The 22,590-nt window shown below is 50.0% G+C and overlaps 1 protein-coding gene across 3 annotated transcripts in view; it reads left to right on the top strand.

The window, feature by feature from the left end:
• Nucleotides 1-1,160: 1,160 nt before the first annotated feature.
• Nucleotides 1,161-22,590, top strand: part of ZDHHC18 (zDHHC palmitoyltransferase 18) — a 28,937-nt gene continuing 7,507 nt past the window's right edge. For all 3 annotated transcript variants that reach the window (XM_075995493.1, XM_075995489.1, XM_020280675.2), the window contains exons 1-4: nucleotides 1,161-1,563; nucleotides 6,656-6,816; nucleotides 20,735-20,884; nucleotides 22,400-22,537. In XM_075995493.1, coding sequence (XP_075851608.1) covers nucleotides 1,226-1,563; nucleotides 6,656-6,816; nucleotides 20,735-20,884; nucleotides 22,400-22,537 — 787 coding nt within the window. In that variant the 5' untranslated portion in view covers nucleotides 1,161-1,225. The remainder of the gene's footprint in view (nucleotides 1,564-6,655; nucleotides 6,817-20,734; nucleotides 20,885-22,399; nucleotides 22,538-22,590) is intronic.

The following is a 22,590-nucleotide window of genomic DNA, read 5'->3' on the forward strand; positions in this document are numbered from 1 at the left end:
AGCGAGACCCCGTCTCTACTATAAATAGAAAGAAATTAATTGGCCAACTAATATATATATAAAAAAAAAAATTAGCCGGGCATAGTGGCGCATGCCTGTAGTCCCAGCTACTCGGGAGGCTGAGGCAGCAGGATTGCTTGAACCCAGGAGTTTGAGGTTGCTGTGAGCTAGGCTGACGCCACGGCACTCACTCTAGCCTGGGCAACAAGCGAGACTCTGTCTCAAAAAAAAAAAAAAAAAAAAAAAAAACTCCAGGCCCTCAGCCATAGTCATATAGTTGCAAGGAAATACATTCTGCCAACAATCTGAATGGGCTTGCAAGTGGATTCCTCCCCAGCTGAGTCTCCAGATGAGAATGCAGCCTGATTGACACCTTGATTGTAGTCCTGGGAGACTCTAAGCAACAGACCCAGCTAATCTGTTCCTGGGATCCTGACCTAACAAACTGTGCTTGTTTTAAGTTTGTGGTAATTCCTTACACAGCAGTAGAAAACTAATATACCCAGAATTCCTGAAGAAAACACTGGGGCCCTCAGGCATGGCCCCATCATTATATGATGCCTAGGAAATTCTGGGTCTGGGTCCAGGACACAGACCAGGGTGAGGGAGGCCAGAGGGTGTGCCACACACACCCATCGAGCCCTTTGAACTTCAAGGCAGAAGTTATGAGGCCCTGGCTTTCAAAGCAAATGGTGTCCCCCACCCCGATGCCCGCCTGCCTCCCAAAATGCCTGTCCAGTCAGTCAGTCCTCAGAGATGGGCAAAGCCTGGCCCTGGAGTTACAGATTACCAGAAGTAGATCACGATGTCCACCACCTGAATCTCGGCGCTTGGCACAGTACCTGGCACACAACGGAAGCCCAGCAAACGGTCTAATTGCAAAAGAACAGAGAGAGCCTTGAGTGCGCACTCGCACCGCTGCATCTGCTGCCCCCCTCTTTGTGCAGAAGGGAAGAGGGCGCCTCAGGGAGCGCCAGGGACTTGCCCGGGTCCCCCGCAGGTCAGGGCAAGGCCCCGGCAAGTGCCATCCCCGGCCCAGGCGGAGGGGGCGCTGCGGCGGGAGGCCGCGGCGGGCCGGGGGCGGAGCGGCAGCGGGGCCGCCCCCAGCGAGCGAGCGAGCGAGCGCCGCGCGCGCCGCCGCCGCCTCCTCCTTCGCTGCACCGCCCGGTCCCGGTGCGGCCCGGCCGGCCCGCCGGGCGCGGAGCCGAGGCCCGCGGCCGGCCGCATGAAGGACTGCGAGTACCAGCAGATCAGCCCCGGGGCCGCCCCGCCGCCCGCCTCCCCCGGGGCGCGCCGCCCCGGCCCCGCCGCGCCCCCCACCCCGGGCCCCGGGCCCGCGCCGCCCGCCGCCTCCGCCCCGCCGCGCTGGAGCAGCAGCGGTAGTGGCAGCGGCAGCGGCAGCGGCAGCGGCAGCCTCGGCCGCCCGCGGCGCAAGTGGGAGGTGTTCCCGGGCCGCAACCGCTTCTACTGCGGCGGCCGCCTCATGCTGGCCGGCCACGGCGGCGTCTTCGCGCTCACGCTGCTGCTCATCCTCACCACCACCGGACTCTTCTTCGTCTTCGAGTGAGTCTTCTGGTCCCCGGCGGGCACCCTCATCCTCCCTGTCCCTTCCCTGCGCCTCCCTCCTCCCCGCCCCTCTTGGGTCGACCCGCAGGCCTCTCCAGTCTCCTTGCACATCTCTTGTCTGTCCTCCCTGGTCGCTGCCACCCCTTCCAGACCCCCATCCTCCTTTGTGCATTGGGGTACCCCTTCTGCGCTGGTCTCCTCCGCTCTCCCAGCCGCCCCGCCCTGGCACCTGTCTGCCTGCCTTCACCGCGAACACCACCCTCCACGGCCCCCATCCCCTGCCCTGTCCCAACCTGCCCCCGGCTCCTTGGGCAGACCTCTCCTGCTCACCTGTCCCGGACCGACCATCTCTCGCCCACCCTGCCAGCCCCCCAGTTCTCTCTGGCCCTCTCTATCTCTTCCAGACAACTTTTACATTTCTCATGTCCTCTGGCAGTGTACACCCACCACAAATTTCCTAGTCATCCCCTCTGCTCCCTCCAGGTCCCTCCAGGGTCCCTTCCTCTCTCTACTCTCAGACCCCGCCTGGGCCTGCAGGCATCTTCCCTGAAACGTCTTTGGGCCTGTCAGGCCTCCTTTCCTTCAGCACCTTCCTTAGTTTCTCCAGAGCTTCCTGTCCTTCCCTCAGCCTCCGGGGCATCTCCCAGGCTCCTTGCTCTGCAGCGCCTTGTTGTTTTTCAAGGAAGAGTCCAGAGTGCTTTTGTGTGACAGGTCATATTTGCTCCCATGAGTTTCTCACCTCTTCACATCCTCAGTGACCCAGGACTGGCCCACATGGTATCTCCATTTTATGGATGCAGCAGTGGATGCTTATCCTTTCCCAGGGTCACATCTTTGTATTGGAAGTTTTCCACCCCTTGGTCTGCAGCTTGAGCCACCTGCCCTGTGATTCCTGGCATGCGAACCCACCCTGTGCTGCACAAGCCCCACGTACCCTCCTCGTTCTCCCCATCTTCTGTGGTCATCTTCCTTCATCCCCTGGTGTGGTTGAAAACTCTGTCTCTGGAGCCAACAGACCTGGTTCACATCCCAGCTCCACCGCGCACTAATTGTGTAACCTCGGGGCAGTCACTTCACCCTCAGAGCCCCAGTTTCCTCATCTGTAAAATGGGGTTTATAATAGTATCCACCCCTAAGGTGGTCCTGAGGGTGGCATAAGGTCACACATGCAAGCTTTTAGCCCAATAAGAAGCACTTAATATATTGGCTGCTGTTAGTACTTGTTGTCTTTACTAAAAGATGCTTCCCAAGGGCATGTGGCCAGGCTGTCATAAAGACAACAGCCCTCAGGTACCCTTTCCAGCTGCCAGAACATGTAACTGCAACCTTGGGTTTCCCCTTAAAGCAAGGTAATGACTTCCTATAAATTAGCTTCTCCCTTTACCCTTCCAGGAAACTCTGCCCTTCCTTTCTGAGGGTAGATAAAAAGTTCAGGGATGATTTACAAGCAGAAGCTCTGGGAGCCCCCAGCATGGCCCCTGTGCTGAGTTTCAGATCTACTTCATTGGGCAGGCCACGTGAGTGTTTTGGAAGTGCCTTTTCCACCGTCCCCTGGGTTGCCCTCTTGGTCCCCATGCCCAGGAGGGCTTTAGCCGAGGCAGGAGGAAGTGGTGCTTATTGTGGTTGGCCCATGTGACCCTGCAGTATGAGATTTGGTCCGTTCGAAAGCAGGACATTCTCTGGGCCGTGTGGGTACCTTCCACTGGTGACTAATTTATCTTCAGTGAGGGAGGAAGGAAGCAAGGACTTCTGGGTTTGTGGAGAGTTTGTGAATCATCTTGCTTTTTGTCTCTACTCATCCTCACTTGGGGTGGTGGATTTGGCAGGAGAGTTTGCATTTGGGCAGGGAGTTCACTTAAATCTGGACTGGTGTGAAACTCCAGCAGGGGCCTGGCACGGTGGAAATGCCCTTAGTGCAGTGGTACAGTCACTGCAGCCTTGAACTCCTGGTCTCAAGTGATCCTCCTGCCTCAGCCTCCTGAGTAACTGGTACTACAGGTGTGCACCACCATGGCCTGGTAATTAGAAAAAGGTTTTTGTCGAGACTGAGTCTCGCTATGTTGCCCAGGCTGGTCTTGGACTTCTGGTCTCAGGTAATCCTCCCACCTCCCAAAGTGCTGGGCATGAGCCACCATGCCCAGCCCATTTGATGTCTTATATGTATGCTTGTTAGTTTCTTGCTTGTCTTTGTCCATGAGAGCAGGGCATTGTTCTCCTTGATGTTGTATGCTTAGCACCTCCATCCAGTATGCTTAGCACCTAGAACCTGTGCCTGATATGTACTAGGTACTAGTACAGGAAACATTTGTTGAATGAATGAACAAACAAGAGCATTTGCTGAGACCCTGGAGACCCAGGTCCTGTCATTGGCTGGCTGGGTGACCTTGAATCTGGCTGTGGGCCTAGGAGTCCCCCACTGGACAGTCAGGAGGCTAGGACTTAGTGGTTCTTACAGGCTTTGCAAGTCTCAGATTTCAAGTCTTCTCCATCTTCCAAAGACGTCTGGTTGTACATGAATTGGATGAGTTGCCATGTGGGTGACACCGAGGGCCCAGCTAGTTCTGTTTGAGGGTTGGAGCCAGGGAGCACTGAGATATATGGAGCAGAGCATGGCCCACGGGAGCCCTTGGTCTTGGCAGTCTCTGTGCCTCAGGGGAAGGGCCTCTCTGAAGTCCAGAGCATCTGATGGTGGAGGCTTCAGGAACAGAGTGCAGATGCCCACAGGTTTGCTTCCTGCTGCTGGCTCCTGGAACCTTGGTTGACCTCAGGCCTCCCAGTGGCCAGTCATCTCTCAGATATCAGCTCCTCACCCCATCAGGTGCGGCTGTGGCTCTGGAGGGGAGGCAGCCTAGGATAGTGGTTAATGGTATGGGCCTCAGAATCAGACCTGGCTTGGGTCCCACTTTAGCACTCCCAAGCCACGTAACCTTGGACAGGTTGCTTAAGTTCTCTGAGCCTTAGTTTCCTCATCTGTAAAATATACTTTAAGCTGGGCACAGCGGCATGTCCCTATAGTCCCAGCTACTTGGGAGGCTGAGGCAGGAGCCTCTCTTGAGCCCAGGAGTTCAAGACCAGCCTGGGCAACATAGCAAGACCCCATCTCTTAAAATAATAATTTATTAACTAGGGCCATGTCTGGTATCTAGTAAGCCTTTAAAAGATAGTAGCTATTTTTCTGTCCCCTGGCACCAGGGGAAACCATTCAGTCATTCAACAGTTACTCACTGGGCACCTCCTTGTTTCCAGGTACAGTGTAGTGTTCTGGAAACATAAGGGTGAGCCAGAGAGCATAGTCCATACCCACAGAGATCATGTTGTAGCAGAGGAGAAAAGCCAACACATAAACCAACAAGTAACTGAAATTTATAGTAAATGCTATGCAGGAAATAAAGGGTATTGGGGAGGCCTGCTTTGTATGGAGTTGTCAAGGAAGGTCCTTCTGAGGAGGGAAGAGGATTCCAGAGAAAAGAAACGGCAAGTGCAAAGGCCCTGAGGTAGGGAAGAGCCAGGCTTGTTCTAGGAACTGTCATGAGGCCATTGTGGTGGGAGTAGAGGGAGCGAGGGGAGAGTTTCATGGAATGAGACTGGAGAAGTCTTCAACAGGGTCCAGATCATGCCTGGCCTAGAAGGTCACTGTAGGGAATCTGGATTTTATTTGCTACATAATGGGAAGCCATTGGAAAGTTTTATTTAGGGAAATGATGTGATCTGATTCACATTTACGAAAGATGGCCCTGGCTTCTGGGTGGACAGTGGCGTGACAACAGAGAAAACTGCCTGTAGACAGCCATGATAGGTTCACGTCATCATGAAACCATGCTCCCACCAGTGTCCAGGACTTCTAGAATGTTCTAGCCCTAAGATGGAGGAGGGGCTTGAAGAGGGATGTGGAACCCTGTAGTAGGAAGCCTGCCTGGTGGAAGAAGAGGCACAAACCTTTAGCAGGCCCAGGCTGTTCTCTGAGCCAACTAGGGTTGGGGCCTAACTGAACTGCCTTGGGAGCCAGGTACCGTGGCTCATGCCTGTTATACCAGCACTTTGGAGGCTACGGCAGGAGGATCACTTGAGGCCAGTTGTTCAAGACCAACTTGGGCAACACAGCAAAACCCCATCTCTACAAAAAATTAAAAAATGAGCCAGGTGTTACCCAGTTTCAAAAAAAATAACTGCCTTAGAGATACCCTACATTTCCTACCTCAGGGCCTTTGCACTTGCTATTCCTTTTCTCTGGAATCCTTTTCCCTCCTCAGAAGGACCTTCCTTGACAACTCCATACAAAACAGGCCTCCCCAATACCCTTTCTTTCCTGCTATAGTAAATGCTATATTTACTATACATTTTAGTTACTTGTTAGTTCATGTGTTGGCTGTTTCTCCCCTTCTAGAACAATGGCAGTGGCTGGACCGTGGTGTTTTCCCCAACCCTTTACTCATTCTTCATGCTTGAGCTTAGGCATTGTGTCCTTCAGGGAGCCTTTCCTGGCTGTTACACTGCTTTCCCCTCCCCCGTTAGAGCAGGCATCACCCTGTGTATCAGTTCCCTGTTTGTGTGTTTGTTTTCCGCCTAGACCGCAAGTCAGATGAGGGAGGGACTTTTGTCCAAATGCTGCTGTTGTTATTCCTGCTGCTTATTGAAGTTGTTGCCTGGCCCAAAGAAGATCTCAGAAAACATTTGAGGAGTGAGTGACTATATGAATGAATGAATGAATGAATGAATGAATGAATGAACATTGCTAGATGGTTCCTCTCAAATGAGTCCACTCAGTTGGTAGTGTCTGCCTGAAGCTCTGTGTTTAGAAGGACTCTCAGGCTGCAGCTGAGTGCAGGGATTAAGTGCTGGGATCTATTGAGCGCATCTGCTGCTGGAGTGGGGTGTAAGGATCAATTAGTGATGTCTGTTCAGGCACTTGTAGGGAGAATGGCTGCACTCACCAGGGAGCTGCACTTCTGCTTTGGGGAGAGGCTCTGTTCAAGACTGTGGTGGTATTTGCTGGAGTGACAACACCTGCCTATTGCTGGAGCCCTGTGCCCCAGGGAGCCCTTGGGATGTCTGCTGATCTCTCTCTCTCTCTCTCCGTCTCTTGTTCCAGCTGTCCCTACCTGGCCCGCAAACTGACCCTTGCCATCCCCATCATCGCTGCAATCCTCTTCTTCTTCGTCATGAGCTGCCTGCTGCAGACAAGTTTCACCGACCCCGGCATCCTGCCCCGGGCCACTGTCTGTGAAGCAGCTGCCCTGGAGAAACAGATCGGTGAGGCTCCTCCCAGCCAAAGCTGGGTCTCCATAGCTCCACGTTCCCTGACTCAGGAGGATGCTTGATTTTCTCCTCCGACACTATGCTGGAAACCAGGGGTACAGCAGTGAGCAAGGCAGGCTAGAGCTGATGATGGAGGAGAGGGAAACAGGTGATAATCAAGTGAGCAAATAAGCAAGAAGTGCTGGCAAGGCCAGGCCCTGGTGGCAGCCAGCATGGACCTGAGTGCTCCCTGGGGACCAGGCACTGCTGTAAGCTCTTTATATGCATGATCTTATTGAACCCTCCAATAATCCTATGAGGAAGGTACTGTTGATATTCTCCTTTTAATGATTAGTTAAATCAAGGCACAGAGAGGTTAAGTAAATGGTCCAAGATCACACAGTAAGTAGAAGAGTTGGGATGAGACCCCAAGCAGACTGGCCAGAGCCCCTGCTCTTAAATATTCAGATACTTATTCATTCACTCATCAAAAATTTATTGAGCTCCGCTGTGTGGCAGGCACCCTTCTAGGTGCTGGTGATACAGCAGTGAACAGAACTGATAGTCATCCCCGTGCTCATGGAGCCGACATTCTAGCAGGAGGAAAAAGGATAAACAAATAATTAAATATCTAGGATGTCAGAGAAAAAGGCAGGGAGGGAGGATGAGCACTGAGGGGAAGGTGAGTGATTTTAAATAGGGTGGTCAGGCAAGGTCTCATGAAGGAGGTGACATCTGAGCAAAGAAGCACAGGCCTGAGGAGAGGAGGGCTTGGGCTGTGGCGTATCTGCGGAAGAGCACAGTAGTTGTGGGGCAGTGGACTGATTTAGGTTAGGTGGTCAGAGGAGACTTGGGGAGGAGGTAGCACTGGGGATGGGCCCTGAATAGTGTGGAAACAGTAAAAGCAAAAGCACAGTCCAGGAGCGGTGGCTCACGCCTGTAATCCTAGCACTCTGGGAGGCCGAGGTGGGCGGATCGCTCAAGGTCAGGAGTTTGAAATCAGCCTGAGCAAGAGCCAGACCCCATCTCTACTAAAAATAGAAAGAAATTAATTAGCCAACTAAAAATATATGCGGAAAAATTAGCCAGGCATGGTGGCGTATGCCTGTAGTCCCAGCTACTCGGGAAGCTGAGGCAGGAGGATCGCTTGAGCCCAGGAGTTTGAGGTTGCTGTGAGCTAGGGTGACCCCACGGCACTCTAGCCCAGGCAACAGAGTGAGACTCTGTCTCAAAAAAAAAAGCAAAAGCACAGAGTGGCGAACCAGCTTGTTTGGGGAACAGTGGAAAGGCCAGTATGACCAGAGAGAACCTGTGCACCCCAGTGGCCCTCAACTCCTCATCTGGGTGGCTGGCAATGGGGCCAGAGCCTTGATCCCAGCTTGCTTCACCCTAGCTCCTTCCTGCTGAGAAATGACGTGGCTCTTTGTACACCTCCACCTCGGAGGTTTCCGGTACGTGGTTGGCTTCTTCCTCTAACAGAGTGGTGTTCACTCAGGCTTTTAAACACCCAGCTGGCCCTGAAGAGATCTAGTAGCCTGTAAATGTCAGAGCCCTGCTGCTGCCATTGCTGGAAATCATTTCACTAATTCTCTGGAGCAGCTTGGGAGGGAGGGAGGGCAGCCGGGAGAGGATGTTCTCTCGAGCCTTGTCTCCTCTTTGTCTCATTCCTCCGCCCAGGCCTGTCCCCAGCTACGCCCGAGGTCGTCACCTTCCTGTTGCCCACATCCAACTTCCTTCCCCTCACAGCCAGGCCCCTCCTTTAGAACCCCTCCTCCTGACCTGGGCCGGCCCACCTGGCAGCTGGGCGGGCTCGGCAGCGCCCCATTCCTCCTCCCCTTCAGGCTGTGGCTAATCACGAGGCAGGATTATTGTCCAGCTCAGCCGGACTCAGGTCTGGCTGCCTGGAGTCCTCGGCCTCCTGTGAGCTGCGTGGGTAATGACAGCAGTAATCCCCATGTTTGCTGAGTGCTTTCCGTCCATCCTCCCCACACATCTTTACAGTCACCCGGTGAGGATGACCCTGTTAACCAGTTGTGCTGACGCAGAAACTGAGGCAGGTGATCCACGTCCAGAGAGTGAAGGAGCAGAGATGCCTTTGACTCCCAACCCCCTTGCTTTGTCTTCTGAAGTGGCAGCAGAGACATCCCTTTTATCCTTATGCCTCCACTCCAGTGTCCTGTGCTCTGGATCAGGAAGATTCCAGGAAGATTCCAGTCCAGTCAGGCCCTCCAGGCCACATTCCCAGAGGACCTTCTCCTTCCTTCTCTTCCCTGTCCTGCATGGTGGCGATTATGAAATTGCCCTTTCCGCTGGGCTGTGGGCTGTGAGGGCATGGGACACAAGTGTCTTGTTCACAATTGCCATGTTGGCCAAACACATGAATGAATGAAGACTGGATGTACTTCTGTGAAGGCCCTTCTTGCTCTCCTGAGGTGACAGGTCAGGAGACAGCTGGAACTCTTCCCACTTAGGCAAATAGGCGTGTTCATTTGTGTGTTTGTTCTGTGTGCTGACTGCTGACCTCAGAGGGAAGAGGAGACAGGCCAAAATTGAATCTGATGTGAGCCCTGCCCTCTGGTGGATTCCAGTCTAGTCCATCCCGGGTGGAAGGCCTGACCAGCCCGGCAGATGGGGTCGGGCTTTAGAAGAGGGTTGGAGGCCGGGTGCAGTGGCTCACGCCTGTAATCCTAGCTCTCTGGGAGGTCGAGGCGGGTGGATTGCTCGAGGTCAGGAGTTCAAAACCAGCCTGAGCAAGAGCAAGAACCCGTCTCTACTATAAAATAGAAAGAAATTAATTGGCCAACTAATATATATATAGAAAAAATTAGCCGGGCATGGTGGTGCATGCCTGTAGTTCCACCTACTCGGGAGGCTGAGGCAGAAGGATTGCTTGAGCCCAGGAGATTGAGGTTGCTGTGAGCTAGGCTGATGCCACGACACTCACTCTAGCCTGGGCAACAAAGTGAGACTCTGAAATAAATAAATAAATAAATTAAAAAAAAAAAAAGAAGAGGGTTAGAGGAATCGGGAGGACTTGAAGAGGCTTCCTGGAGAAGAAGTGACACTTGAGCCAATCCTCAAAATTTGGATGGATAATTCCAGCCCAGGAAGATGTGTGGAGGGGGCCCTTCAGGCAGCTGGAGCAGAGGGAAGAGAGGACAACAGTGGCAAGGAGGAAGGGCAGGTATGGAAACTCTAGTGGTTAGGATGGGGATAGAACCAATCTTATAGGATCTTGAATGTCAGGACCTATGACTTTTCTTTGAGAACAGTTGCCAAGCCTAAAAGTGACATTTTGGAGGCCTTTGAATTCTCAGACTTGAATAGTAGCTAAATTTGGTGGTATGGCCAGGAAACTTCTAACCAAGGTGAAACGTATTTCCCTGAAAAGGACTAAGGTCACTGAGCCTTTTCAAGAAGGTTGGGGGCTGTCTCTGAGGTGGGTGGTGCTTTTCATAGAAACATGAACTGATTTTCTGGTCCCAGGCCTGTGCAGACAGTGTGGGTTTCTCACTGCAGCCCCATGGGACCAGCATCTCCAGCCCAATAGCTTGTGGCCCGGGGCTCCTGCCCTGCAGGGACAGTCTGAGGTAGGGTGACCAGCTCCTCTTTTTGTCCGGGACCACTCTGTTTTAGCATGGAAAGTCTCCTGTCTTAGGAAACCCCTCAGCTCCTGGCAAACTGGGAGGTTGGTCGCTGTAGTCTGAGATTCTGACCGGCCGGCTGTTGGGCCATGCAGCTGGGGCACCCTGCAGGCTCCAGGTGGTTGAAGAAGAGATAGGAATGTTGTTCCCAGGAAGCTCCTGGTCTGAGGGTGATGATAGAGACATCTGAATCTGAGTGACAGATGCTCACCTAGACCCAGTTACAGTTCACAGGACAGACCTAGAGGCTGCCTCTCCCTCCGCTCCCATATAGCAGCTCACAAATTTTATCCTGTCTCCAGGACGTCCCCTGGGTCCTTGTCCCAAAGCCCACTTACCCCATACCCACCTGACTCATTTTCCACCTGAGTTGGCTCAGGGCTCTGCTGAACAGTCCCCCATGGCTGGCCTTTCCCTTCAGTTGTAGTTGTCTCTCTAAGACCCAAGTTCGTCCCCAGCCCTCCCTGACTCAGAATTTGGGTGACTTTGTAGTGCCTTCAGCATTGTTTCTTGAATATCAGTCATTTGAGTTCAATCTTTGTGATTTTTGCCATTTCTGCATACTGCTTTGTACCTTTATTTGTTTAGTATTTTCCTTTAAATAGCTTCGTTTTAAGTATTTATTTTTTGAGACAGCATCTTGTTATAGCACCCAAGATGGCCATGAGCTCCTGGGCTTCCTTCCACCTCAGCCACCCGAGCAGCTGGGACTACAGGCATGTGCCACTGCACCTAGCTTATTTTTTTTTTAAATTATTTTTAGAGACAGAGTCTTGCTGTGTTGCCCAGGCTAGTCTTGAACTCCTGGCCTCAAGCAGTCCTCCCACCTTAGTTTCCCAAGTAGCTGGGATTACAGGTCCCAGCCACTGTGCTCTGCTTAAATATATTTTAAAAGGAACATTTCTATCCCCCTGGAAGTGGAAAGCAAGACTCATTTGATGTGAATAGAAACCATCATAAAACAAAAACAACGACATTCCAGATTTTTTGGTGGTGCCGGTTGCCTTTGTAAGGAAGTCACTTTAATGCAGCTGAGACTCACAAGTATGATGTATTAGAAATTGAGACTTTCCCCTTGATGGAGTCAAAGCCCTGAAAGTGAATTAAAAAGGGAATAACTTTCTCATTGTGTGATTCAGTGTTGCCTAGTGTCATGTCTAGGAAACAAATCCTCTTCTGTCTTCCTGAAAACTTGCCCACACAGTGGTGGCAAGCTGCAGTCCACCCTCCTCAGCTCCCACCACTCAGCAGCCCCGGCCACACTACACACGAAACTGCTGCAGTGCCTTTCCTATGCCCACTCCGTCCCCTCCTGCCATGCCACCTGCCCTGGGAGGCCGGAGCTCTCGTTCTTGCTGAGTTGCTATTTATTTGTTGCTCCCTTGAACACTGCCGCCTGCCCCCACAGATTCCCCTCCCCCCATCCCTGTGTTCTCAAGGCATGGGATATAGACACCAATGATGTCATTGACCAACTATGGGTTAGACCTTGATATCGTATCATCTCTCATTTGTACAGTTTTACAGGGTTGGTATTAACATTACCCATTTCACAGGTGAGGAAACTGAGGCTCTTAGAGGTTGAGCAGCTTCCTCAAAGTCACAGGCTAACAAGTGGTCATGTCCCATTTGAAAATAAGCTCAGGCTGATCCAGAGTCACAATACCTCTTATGAGGATCCACTTCTGTCTGACTCTGCCCTCAGGCTGAGCTCCTCCTATAGCCCCAGGCCTGGCGCTAAGCCTGGTATGTGGTAGGGGCTCCATAAACCTCTGAGATGCACAGAAGTGGTCTGGGGATGACGGTGACGGTTGCTCAAAGCCTGGGCCCTGTGACTGACCTTGAGCTGGCCCTGGAAGCTGGGAGACCACAAGCCTGCAGCTGTTTCCTCCACAAGTGGCCAAAGAGCGGAGGGAAGGCAGGGCCTTCCCTCACTTACTCTTTCTCAGTAGCCATGGCCAGCCCCAGCCACTCAGGCTCTGACTACAGAATGCCTGCCTGCTCCTTTGCTGGGCTTTCTTGGGGTGGGGAGACCCATGAATGCCCCCATCAGGGAAACATGTGGGGAGATTCATTTGCTTCTCATAGCCCTCATCAAGGAGTGTTTCCTCATTATCACATCCTCAGCGGCTTCCTTTCCATCTGGAAGGCAGTAGGAGGTCCTCCCTAATGTGAGGGCACCTTTTCACTTCTGGGGAAGAGCCATGAGAGGAAGACCTAACAGAAAGAGCCATTGAGTGAATCCTAGGTTCCCTTAGGCTAGGGACAGTGTCTCCTCTCACTTCCTTCGTCCTTCCTTTCTTCAACAGATATTGTTTGGATGTCTATGCCTTTCTAGGCAGGCACAGGATGAACAAAACAGGTATCTCTGACTCATCTGTACCTACTCGCCCCTTATCTGCCACCCTTAGGCCTTGCACGGCATCTTTCACATAGTGGGTGCTCGTGTTTGAATGAACACAGGAGTGCCCTGGAAGACGAGGGCCCACCATATGATGTTGGAGTGGACTTGGTTTCCCATCTATAACAAGTGAGACAGAGGGTGTCAAAACACTTTGAAAATCATTTTTCTCTCCCTGATGGTCTAGTGGTTAGGGAAAAAAAGATAAAACAACAGAAAAAGAAATAAAATCATTTTTCTCTGTTGAAACTTGAGAGGCTTGGGTCTTTTGGTCAGGAATGGCAGATGGTGCTGGGGAGCTGCCTTTGGTAGTGGATGCCAGGAGGAGAAGGTTGAGGAAGATTCTGAAGCTGAGTCTGGGGTGGTAATTGGTCAGCACTCTCTGGTCTGAGGATGAGCAGTGGGACAGCTGCTTGTGTCCCCCGTGTGGGCCTCAGCCACAGCAGGACACCTCCCTCTCCGCCTCCCCTGGCTCTTGGCAGCCTAAGGAAGTTGGGTGTGCAGAGTTTCACTTCCTCTTAGGAAGCCTGGTTGCCAGGGGCCAGGGGTTTCCTCCCTGCCTGGGGAGAGGCTTGGGTTCCCTCTGCCCTAGAGAGGACCTGTGGGAATCCACTGAGCATTCTAGTAACCTCTCAGTGCTAAAGAAGGTCTATGGCTGTCTTCACTCATAGATGGGTTTGTTCTGAAGGTTTCTTCATAACTCAGTTGTGTGGTATATAGTATTTCATAGAAATAACAATAATAATAGCTAGTATTTATTAAGCTCTTGCCAGGTGCTAGACACTTTGCAAAAGCCACTTGGTGAATTCTTGTCTAATCCTCTCAACAGTGGATTTGATGATCGATTTTATTTTTTTAGCAGATGAAGGCACAGAGAAGTTAAGTGACTTGACCCACTTCACTCAGCTAGTAAGTTGCAGCTGAGATTCATACCCACATGTCTGTCTGGCTCCAAAGCCTGGATCCAAGTTGGGGAGATCGCAGTGGGTACAGGGCCAGGAGCAGAAACCCTTGGGGGCTATAGTGCAGGATTAGGGGTTTGGCTTGGAGTAGCAGCACCAGCTTTGGAAAGACCTTGGAAGTCTGCACGCTGGAGTGTCATGGCATGAACCAATGCCATGGTCAGGCATTGGTTCAGTGGTCAGGACCAATGTCACTGGTTCCTGTGAATCTACTACTATGCTCAGGCCTATCCTCAAAGCATCTCATTCAGCTCTTACACAACACTATGAGGGTGAGACTTGACTTATCTCCATTTTACAGATGAAGAAACTGAGGCTCAGAGCAGTGAAGGGACTTCCTTAAGTAGCAAGTAGGTAGGATTTGAACCCCGTGTTCTCAGACTCCAGACCCTGTTCTTCATGAAAACAGCTGCTAGTAAGTACTTACCAAGTGCCAGTCCCTTTACTGATCTTTACAACCTTTGAAGGTAGTCAGCTGCTTTCACAGATGCGACAGTAGGCTCACAGAGGTTAAGGAACTTCCCTGAGGGCACCAGCTCATAAATGGAAGGGTTAGGATTTGAACCCCAGGTCTGCCTGAACCCAAAGCATGTTTTCTCTCCTCTTTGCCTGCTGCCTAATAGTTCATAGGGCCACGACTCCCTGCTCAAGGGGTTTACAGTCTAGTTAGACAAGGTCCACGTGCACGCACACACACATCCCATCACCACATAACACCAAGCGGTGACGAGTGTGTCCAGGTGCTATGTGCAAGACTGCCTGCCAGGGCTGAAGTGATCAGAGAAACTGTCGGAGACTCTGTGGGGCTTGAGTGGGTCCTGGGGAGCAAGGAGGAAGGGGGCGAGGCCTGGTGGGAGCAGGGGCAGGAAGACCCAGGAGCTGGGACCCTGGACCCTGTGGGAGGAGTGGGAGAAAAGCCAGGAAGGGGACTGGGCACCATCATGGAGGAGCCTAAACATCAGGACAAGAAATTTATCCTTTATCTTGTTGTTTTAGGGGATGCCAGTAAAAGGTTTTGAGTTGGTAAGTGACTTGAAAGGGGTATTTAAAGGAATGTGAAGTGTGTGTAAGGTGAGTTGGAAGGCTGAGGGGCCAGATGCAGGGAGTTTCTGGGGAGGCTGGTGATATGGGCCCGGTCTGTGTTGAGGTATTGGGAGTGGAGGGCAAAGGGTTATGAAGTAGGAACCTGACCAGACCTGGCGACTGGCCAGGCAGGGAGGAGAAAAGGAAAGTGTCTACAAAGAGACTCCTGACTGGCCTCCCTGCCTCTGCTATGGTGTGGCCTTGGGCAAATCTCCTATTCTCTCTGGGCCTCTGTTTTCTTGTTTGTTAATGGAAGGGGTTAGAACAGAGGGCATTTATCAAGTGTCTGCTATGTACCAGGGGCTGTGTTACATGCTCTCTGACCTTCCTTCCAACTCTCAGATTGTGCCATCAGCGGAAATAAGGAACCAGGCAGAGATAAATAACACCTATCATGACAGTTTAAAATTTACAAAAATTAGCCATGCGGTGGCACATGCCTATAGTCCCAGCTACTTGGGAGGCTAAGGTAAGAGGACTGCTTAAGCCCAGGAGTTTGAGGGTGCAGTGCACTGTGATCGCACCTGTGGATAGTCACTGCGCTCCAGCCTGGGCAACATAGTAAGACCTCATCTCTCTAAAATGTTTCTTTAAAAAAAAATTTTTTTTTTTTTTTTTAATTTACAAAAAGACTGCAAGCCCAAGCTTTGGAAACAGGGTTATATCCGGATTCCACTGGTTGCTACTTGTATGGCCTTGGGCAAGTCACTTATTCTCACTGAACAAGTTTCCTTAGCTGTAACTTGGAGATAATCATGATAATCTTATCTTGAGGGAATGTTATCAGGATCCAAGGAGATCATGTCTGCTACATGCTCTGCATTCGGAAGTGCTCCCTTTACCAAGCCTCTTCCCTTCTTCCTCTCAGCAATTCTGTGAATTAATCATAACAGCTCACACTTGTTAAGCATTTGCTTTGTGCCACTTCACACATATTAATCAATTTAATCCTCACAACAACTCTATGAGGGTAGGTACTCTTATTATCCCTGTTTCAGTGATTGGGAAAACGGAGGCACAGAGAGTTGAAATGATTTGCCTAGTCGTACATTTAGCAAATGATATCATCAGGAGAAACCCAGCTAGTAAGATGGAGCCTGGATTCATTCACCATTCTACCTGTTGCTCCTATTGTACAGATGAGAAAACTGAGGCTCTGAGTTCATTTGACTTCAACCTTAAACACAACCAGTCAGTGACAAAATCAGGTTTCAGAGTGTGTCCATTGGCCTCTAGATCCTCCACCCTTTATTGCGCTGCCAATTTTTTATTTTGGGGGGTTAGAGATGGGGTCTTGCTATGTTGCCCAGGCTGGTCTCGAACTCCTGGCCTCAAGCCATCCTCCGGCCTTGGCCTTCCAAAGCACTGGGATTATAGGTGTGAGCTACGGTACCTGGCCCTGGCCCATGCTGGCAGTTTTAAGGAGGAAATGCAGATGCTTAGTTCCATTTTAAACATGCTATAGTAGAGGTGATGCTGGAGCAACCTCACACAAGTCTGTTTGGTAGTTGGAAATGTGAGCTGGAGTCTGCTTCACTGATACATGTTCCAAGCACCTAGAATAGAGCCTGGCACATTGGTAGGCACTGTAAATATTCATTGGAGGCAAGTGGCCAAACTGGAGACATTATCTGGGGAGTTGATCCAATGGAAGTAATGGCTGGGAGCATGGCTATAGGCTGTGGATAACAGGCTGTCCCATGGGACTCTCAGACCTCCCTCTGGGAAGGAGCCACTATTCTGGAGACTTTGGTGCTCTGTGGCCTAGAGTACCAAGAGGCTTTAGTAGGTAAAATTTGGGGCTTTGCATGTGGCAGACCTGGGCTTAGACTCCTGCTCTGCCAGCATGCCAGCTGTAGCACCTCAAATAAGTTATGTAACCTTTCTCTCTCTCTCTCTGGAAGTATAACAAGCTTACCAAAAGTGCACAAATCATAAGTGTTCTGTTTGATGAATGTTCACAAACTGAACACACATGTAACTGGAGCCCAGATCAAGAAGCAGTATATGACTGGCATCCCAGGAGGCCCCCCGGTGCCCTATTCCAGCAGTCACTATCTCCCTCCAAGGGTAACCATGATCCTGATTTCTTTTCTTTTCTTTTTTTTTTTTTTTTTTTTTTTTTGAGACAGAGTCTCACTTTGTTGCCCAGGCTAGAGTGAGTGTCGTGGCGTCAGCCTAGCTCACAGCAATCTCAAACTCCTGGGCTCAAGCGATCCTGCTGCCTCAGCCTCCTGAGTAGCTGGGACTAGAGGCATGCGCCACCATGCCGGCTAATTTTTTCTATATATATTAGTTGGCCAATTAATTTCTTTCTATTTATAGTAGAGACGGGGTCTCGCTCTTGCTCAGGCTGGTTTCAAACTCCTGACCTTGAGCAGTGCGCCCGCCTCGGCCTCCCAGAGTGTGCTAGGATTATAGGCGTAAGCCACCGCACCCGGCCTCTTTTCCTTTTTTAAGACAGAGTTTTGCTTTGTTGAGCAGACTAGAGTGCTGTGGCATCAGCCTAGCTCACAGCAACCTCAAACTCCTGAGCTGAAGGGATCCTCCTGCTTCAGCCTCCCAAGAAGCTGGGACTATAGGCACACGCCACCACACATGGCTAATTTTTTTTCTATTTTTAGTAGAGATAGGGTTTCCCTCTTGCTCAGGCTGGTCTCAAACTCCTGACCTCAAGGGATCCTCCCGCCTCGGCCTCCCAGAGTGCTAGGATTACAGGCGTGAGCCACTGTACCCAGCCAGTGATCCTGATTTCTAATACCATAGGTTACTTTTGCCTGCTTTTGAACATTTCATGTTGTGTCTGGTTTGTCCACTGTACACATTGTTTAGGAGATTGATTTTGTTGTGTATGGCTGAGGATTGTTCATTCTCATTGCTGTATAGAATCTTATGCTACTTTCCATTCTATTGGGGTGTTTGGGTAGTTGCAGAGTTTGGCTATCATGAGAATTGTCGCAGTGAACATTCTTGTACGTGTCTTTTGGTGCACATCATCTCATGCACATTTCTTTTGGGTAGATGCCTGGGAGCGGGATTGCTGGGTGTGCATATGTTCAGCTTTGGTAGTTGTTGCCAAACAGTTGTACAAAGTGGTCGTATGAGATTTCTAGTTGTTTTACTTTTTTGCCAACACTTGCTATGTTTTTATTTTTTTTTCATTTTAGCCATTCTGGTGCATGTGTAGTGGTAGCATATTGTGGTTTTAATTTGCATATCCCTGCTGACTAATGAGTATATAACACATGAAAGCACCTTTTCATGTGTTTATTGGCTGTTTGGACAGCCTCTTTGAGAAAATGTCTACTTAAATCTTATGTCCACATTTGTTTTCAGTTGTCTGACCTTTTAAAAACTTACCAACTTAGAAGAATTCTTTATATATTCTAGTCATAAGTCCTTTGTCAGATGAACATATTGTAAATATCTTCTACTCTGAAAATTACCTTTTCATTCTTTTAATTATATCTTTAGATGAAGAAAAGTTTTTAATTTTTATATAATGCAGTTTATCAGATAAGTTGCTCTTTTATGATTAGCCCCTTTTTCTTTTTTTTTTTTTTTTTTTTTTTGAAGACAGAGTCTCGCTTTCTTGCTTAGGCTAGAGTGAGTGCCATGGCGTCAGCCTAGCTCACAGCAACCTCAAACTCCTGGGCTCAAGCAATCCTTCTGCCTCAGCCTCCCGAGTTGCTGGGACTACAGGCACGAGCCACCATGCCCGGCTAATTTCATATATATATATATATTAGTTGGCCAATTAATTTCTTCCTATTTTTATAGTAGAGACGGGGTCTCGCTCAGGCTGGTTTTGAACTCCTGACCTTGAGCAATCCGCCCGTCTCGGCCTCCCAGAGAGCTAGGATTACAAGCGTGAGCCACCGCGCCCGGCCTTAGCCCCTTTTTCTTAAGAAATCTTAGACTACTCCATAGTCATGAAAATGTTCTTCCATTTTTTTTATCCAAAACTTTTACACTTAAAACCTTAAAACTGAAGTCCATCTAGAACTGAATTTTGTGTTGGTGGGAAGCATGGGTGCAAATCGATCCCCCTCCCCTCCCCTGCCCAATTCACACATGGGCCCAGCCATGTTTTTTGGGAAAAGACTATCTTTGCTATGAATTGCCTTTGTCATAAAGCACATGTTGGGTCTGTTTCTGGATTCTCTTCTTTTCCATTGGTCAGCATTTCCACCCTTGCACCAAGACCAGGCTCTCTTAAGTGCTATGGCTTTATCATAAATCTTGATGTCTGATGGTATAAGTCCTCTAGTTTTGTTCTTCAGGAATGCCCTGGCTATTCTTGGCCCTTAGCAGTCCCGTATGAATTTTAGAATGAGTTTGTCAATTTTCACAAAAAAACCTACTGGAATTTTGACTGGGATTATGTTGAATCTATAGGTTAATTTAGGAGGGATAAAGTCTTTAATAATATTGATTTTCCAATCTATAAATATGACATATTTTTCTTTTAATTGTTTTGATTATGAAAATTTTGAAGTGTATAGAAAACTGGGAAGAATTGCATTGAATTCCTATACATTCACCAACTCAATTTGACAGATGTTAATAGCATATCTTGTTTGTGTTGTACATATATATATATTTTATTCTTATTAAACCATTTCATAGTAAATTATAGACATCATAGACACTTTAGCCATAAATATTTCAACAGGTAACTTTAAAATCTAAGGACAGTCTCCTATATAACCATAATTCCATTATCATATCTAGGAAAATTAGTTGTTCTCTAATTTTTTATTATTTGAAAAAAAACTTTTTTTTCTTTTTGGAGATAGAGTATCACTCTGTTGCCTGGGCTGGAGTACAGTGGGGCAATCACAGCTCATTGCAGACTCAAACTCTTGGGCTCAAACAATCCTCCGGTCTTAGCCCCCCAAGAAGTTAGGATTACAGGTACATGCCATCACACTCAGCTAATTTTTTTTTTTTTTTAAGACAGAGTCTCACTCTGTTACCCGTGCTAGGGTGCTGTGGTATCAGCCTAGCTCACAGCAACCTCAAACTCCTGGGCTCAAGTGATCCTCCTGTCTCAGCCTCCCAAGTATCTGGGACTATAGGTTAGTGCCACCACGCCTGGCTAATTTTTCCTATTTTGGGTAGAGATGGGGGTCTTGCTCTTGCTCAGTCTATTCTTGAACTTCTGAGCTCAAGCCATCCTCATGCCTCAGCCTCCCAGAGTGCTAGGATTATAGTCATGGGCCACCACGCCCGGCCCTTAATTTTTAACCTATAGTCAAATTTCCCAAATTGCCCCCCAGATATCTTTTGTTGCTGTGTTTTGTTTTATTTTGAAAACAAAGATCCATTCAAGGGTCATGTATTGCATTTGTTTGTCTCCTAAATCTGTTTTAATTTAGAACCATATTTCTTCTCTTTTTAGAAGTGACACTGATTTTTGTTAGAGATCAGGCCAGTGGCCTTGTAGATTTCCCACATTCCAGATCTGACCATTTCCTCATAGTGTTATTTACTTTGTTCCCTCATCTTCTGATCCTCCTGTAAACAGGAACCTAGATCTAGTCTTGATTAGATGCAGCTACACCTCACTAAGCCTTCCTGGGGTCTCCTTTGGTGGCCTTTCTTAGAGTTGTGAAAGGCTGGCAGTTGTGTGAGCAGGTAATGTAAAGTTTTAGCACAGTGCCTAGCACAGAGGAGGTCTCAGTACATGGTAGCAGCTCCCAATATTTGTCCCTGCCTTAGTCTAGATGTTTTACCCCTTTTGTTTCTGAGAATCAGTTTTCCCCGAGACTTCTCCTATCCTGGCCAAGCAGCACTAGCTGCCCTCAGCATTCCCCATCTTTCTCTCCTCCCACCCCCAGACAACACCGGCAGTTCCACATACCGGCCACCTCCTCGGACTCGGGAGGTGATGATCAACGGGCAGATGGTGAAACTGAAATACTGCTTCACCTGCAAGATGTTTCGGCCACCCCGGACTTCCCACTGCAGTGTCTGTGACAACTGTGTGGGTGAGTAAGAGGCAGCAGGGGGTGATTTGGGGATTCCTGAGAGATATTGAGTCCTGAGGATGGGGTCACACATGGGGGTGGGCAGGAAATCTGGTTTGCCCAGATTCGCCCTGAGGGTGTTCGGCGCAGGGGCTGAGTGTGATCTATAGTGCTTTAGCTTCAGCCCAGGATTGGGAGAATCATTCTCCCCAGCTCTGAAGAACAGGGTGGACACACAGAAGCCTCAGACCCTTCTCCCATGCTTCAGCTTGCTCCTCAGGAGGTCCAAGTTCCCAGGAACCAGAGACTAGAACAATAACATTCCAGATGTGCTTGGGCCAGAATGAATGAATGATTTATTATCCAGTGACCCAGGACCAGCAATACTGGAAGACTTTGATCTGATTCCCAGGGTTTAAGAGGGACAAGCATCTGGGAACAGAATTTAAGCTGGTGAGGTGCACAGAAGGTAACCAGGACTGGAAGCTTAGGCTCCTGATCCACAACTGTGATGGTGGTTTTGTGCCCTCTCCCTGCTCTCCAGAGGCCACAAAGCTTTGATGGGGACCAATGGTGATCCCCTGGGAGGTTGTTGTAAGGGAAACGCAGCATGAGAAGACCCAGGTGAGCTGAGCCACAATGACTGTGCACAGTTCCCAGGGCAGTGAGCTCATTGTGCTAGCTCAGCACTCCCTGAGCAACAGAACAGTGGGGAACACCCCATGACGGCAGACAGGGAAGTGGGTGACTCAATGGGCATCATTCTCTGAGGATCTGCTCCACCCACCCCCTGCAAAGGGCGCTAACCTTGGCATGAGGCCTGCATCGGGCTTGTGACCCACATTCCCACAGGGACTTTCCTCACCAATCTGGGTGTGGCCCCACCTCCAGGGACTCAGTGTGGGTGTGAGCCCAGACCTCTGACCTGGCCTCTGATGCCAGCTGTCTATGAGTAAAATAGCGGCCCAGCCCCTCCCTGGGCCGCTAGTCAGGGGTCATTGGCTGTTGGCGTGTGGCTGGGGTAGTAGGTCAGGCAGCAAGTACTTTTTGTGGGCCTTTGTACCAGGTGCTGTCCTGGGTCCTGGGGATTCAGCACAGTGTGAGGCCAACACAGGCCCCCCTCATGGACCTTTCAGTTAAGCAGGCTGATTCGCCAATTCAGTAATCATAAATAAGTATGTTTAGTACATATGGGCAACTACAGCAAAAGAGAAGTGACGGGGCAGATATCAAGGGAGCCCCCCCTTACCTAGTCAGGGGTAGGAGGAGACTTTCTTAAGGAAATGGCTTCACAGCTGAGACATGAAGGAGGAGTTATTATTGACCAGGTAGAGAGAGAGGGAAGGATGTGTTAGGCAGTGAGAACTGGTGTGCAGAGGACCAGAAGCAGGGTGTGTCCCAGGGCCTGGGAGCCAACTGGTACAGAGAGAGTGAAGGGAGGGCTAAGGAAGGCCCAGCCGTGGGGCAAGGCCTCTGAACACCTGTGCCGATTGGCGGCCAGACCCTCACTAACCCATGTCCCTTGCCCTTTTCCAGAACGGTTTGACCATCACTGCCCCTGGGTGGGCAACTGTGTGGGGAGACGGAACTACCGCTTCTTCTATGCATTTATCCTCTCCCTGTCATTCCTGACGGCCTTCATCTTTGCCTGTGTGGTCACCCACCTGACGCTGCGTGAGTTGGGAGCGAGGGCAGGGGGAATAGGAGGGGATTGCCAGTAAGCTCAG

The sequence above is a fragment of the Microcebus murinus genome, chromosome 2 (assembly GCF_040939455.1).
Source record: "Microcebus murinus isolate Inina chromosome 2, M.murinus_Inina_mat1.0, whole genome shotgun sequence".
Lineage (NCBI taxonomy): Eukaryota > Metazoa > Chordata > Mammalia > Primates > Cheirogaleidae > Microcebus > Microcebus murinus.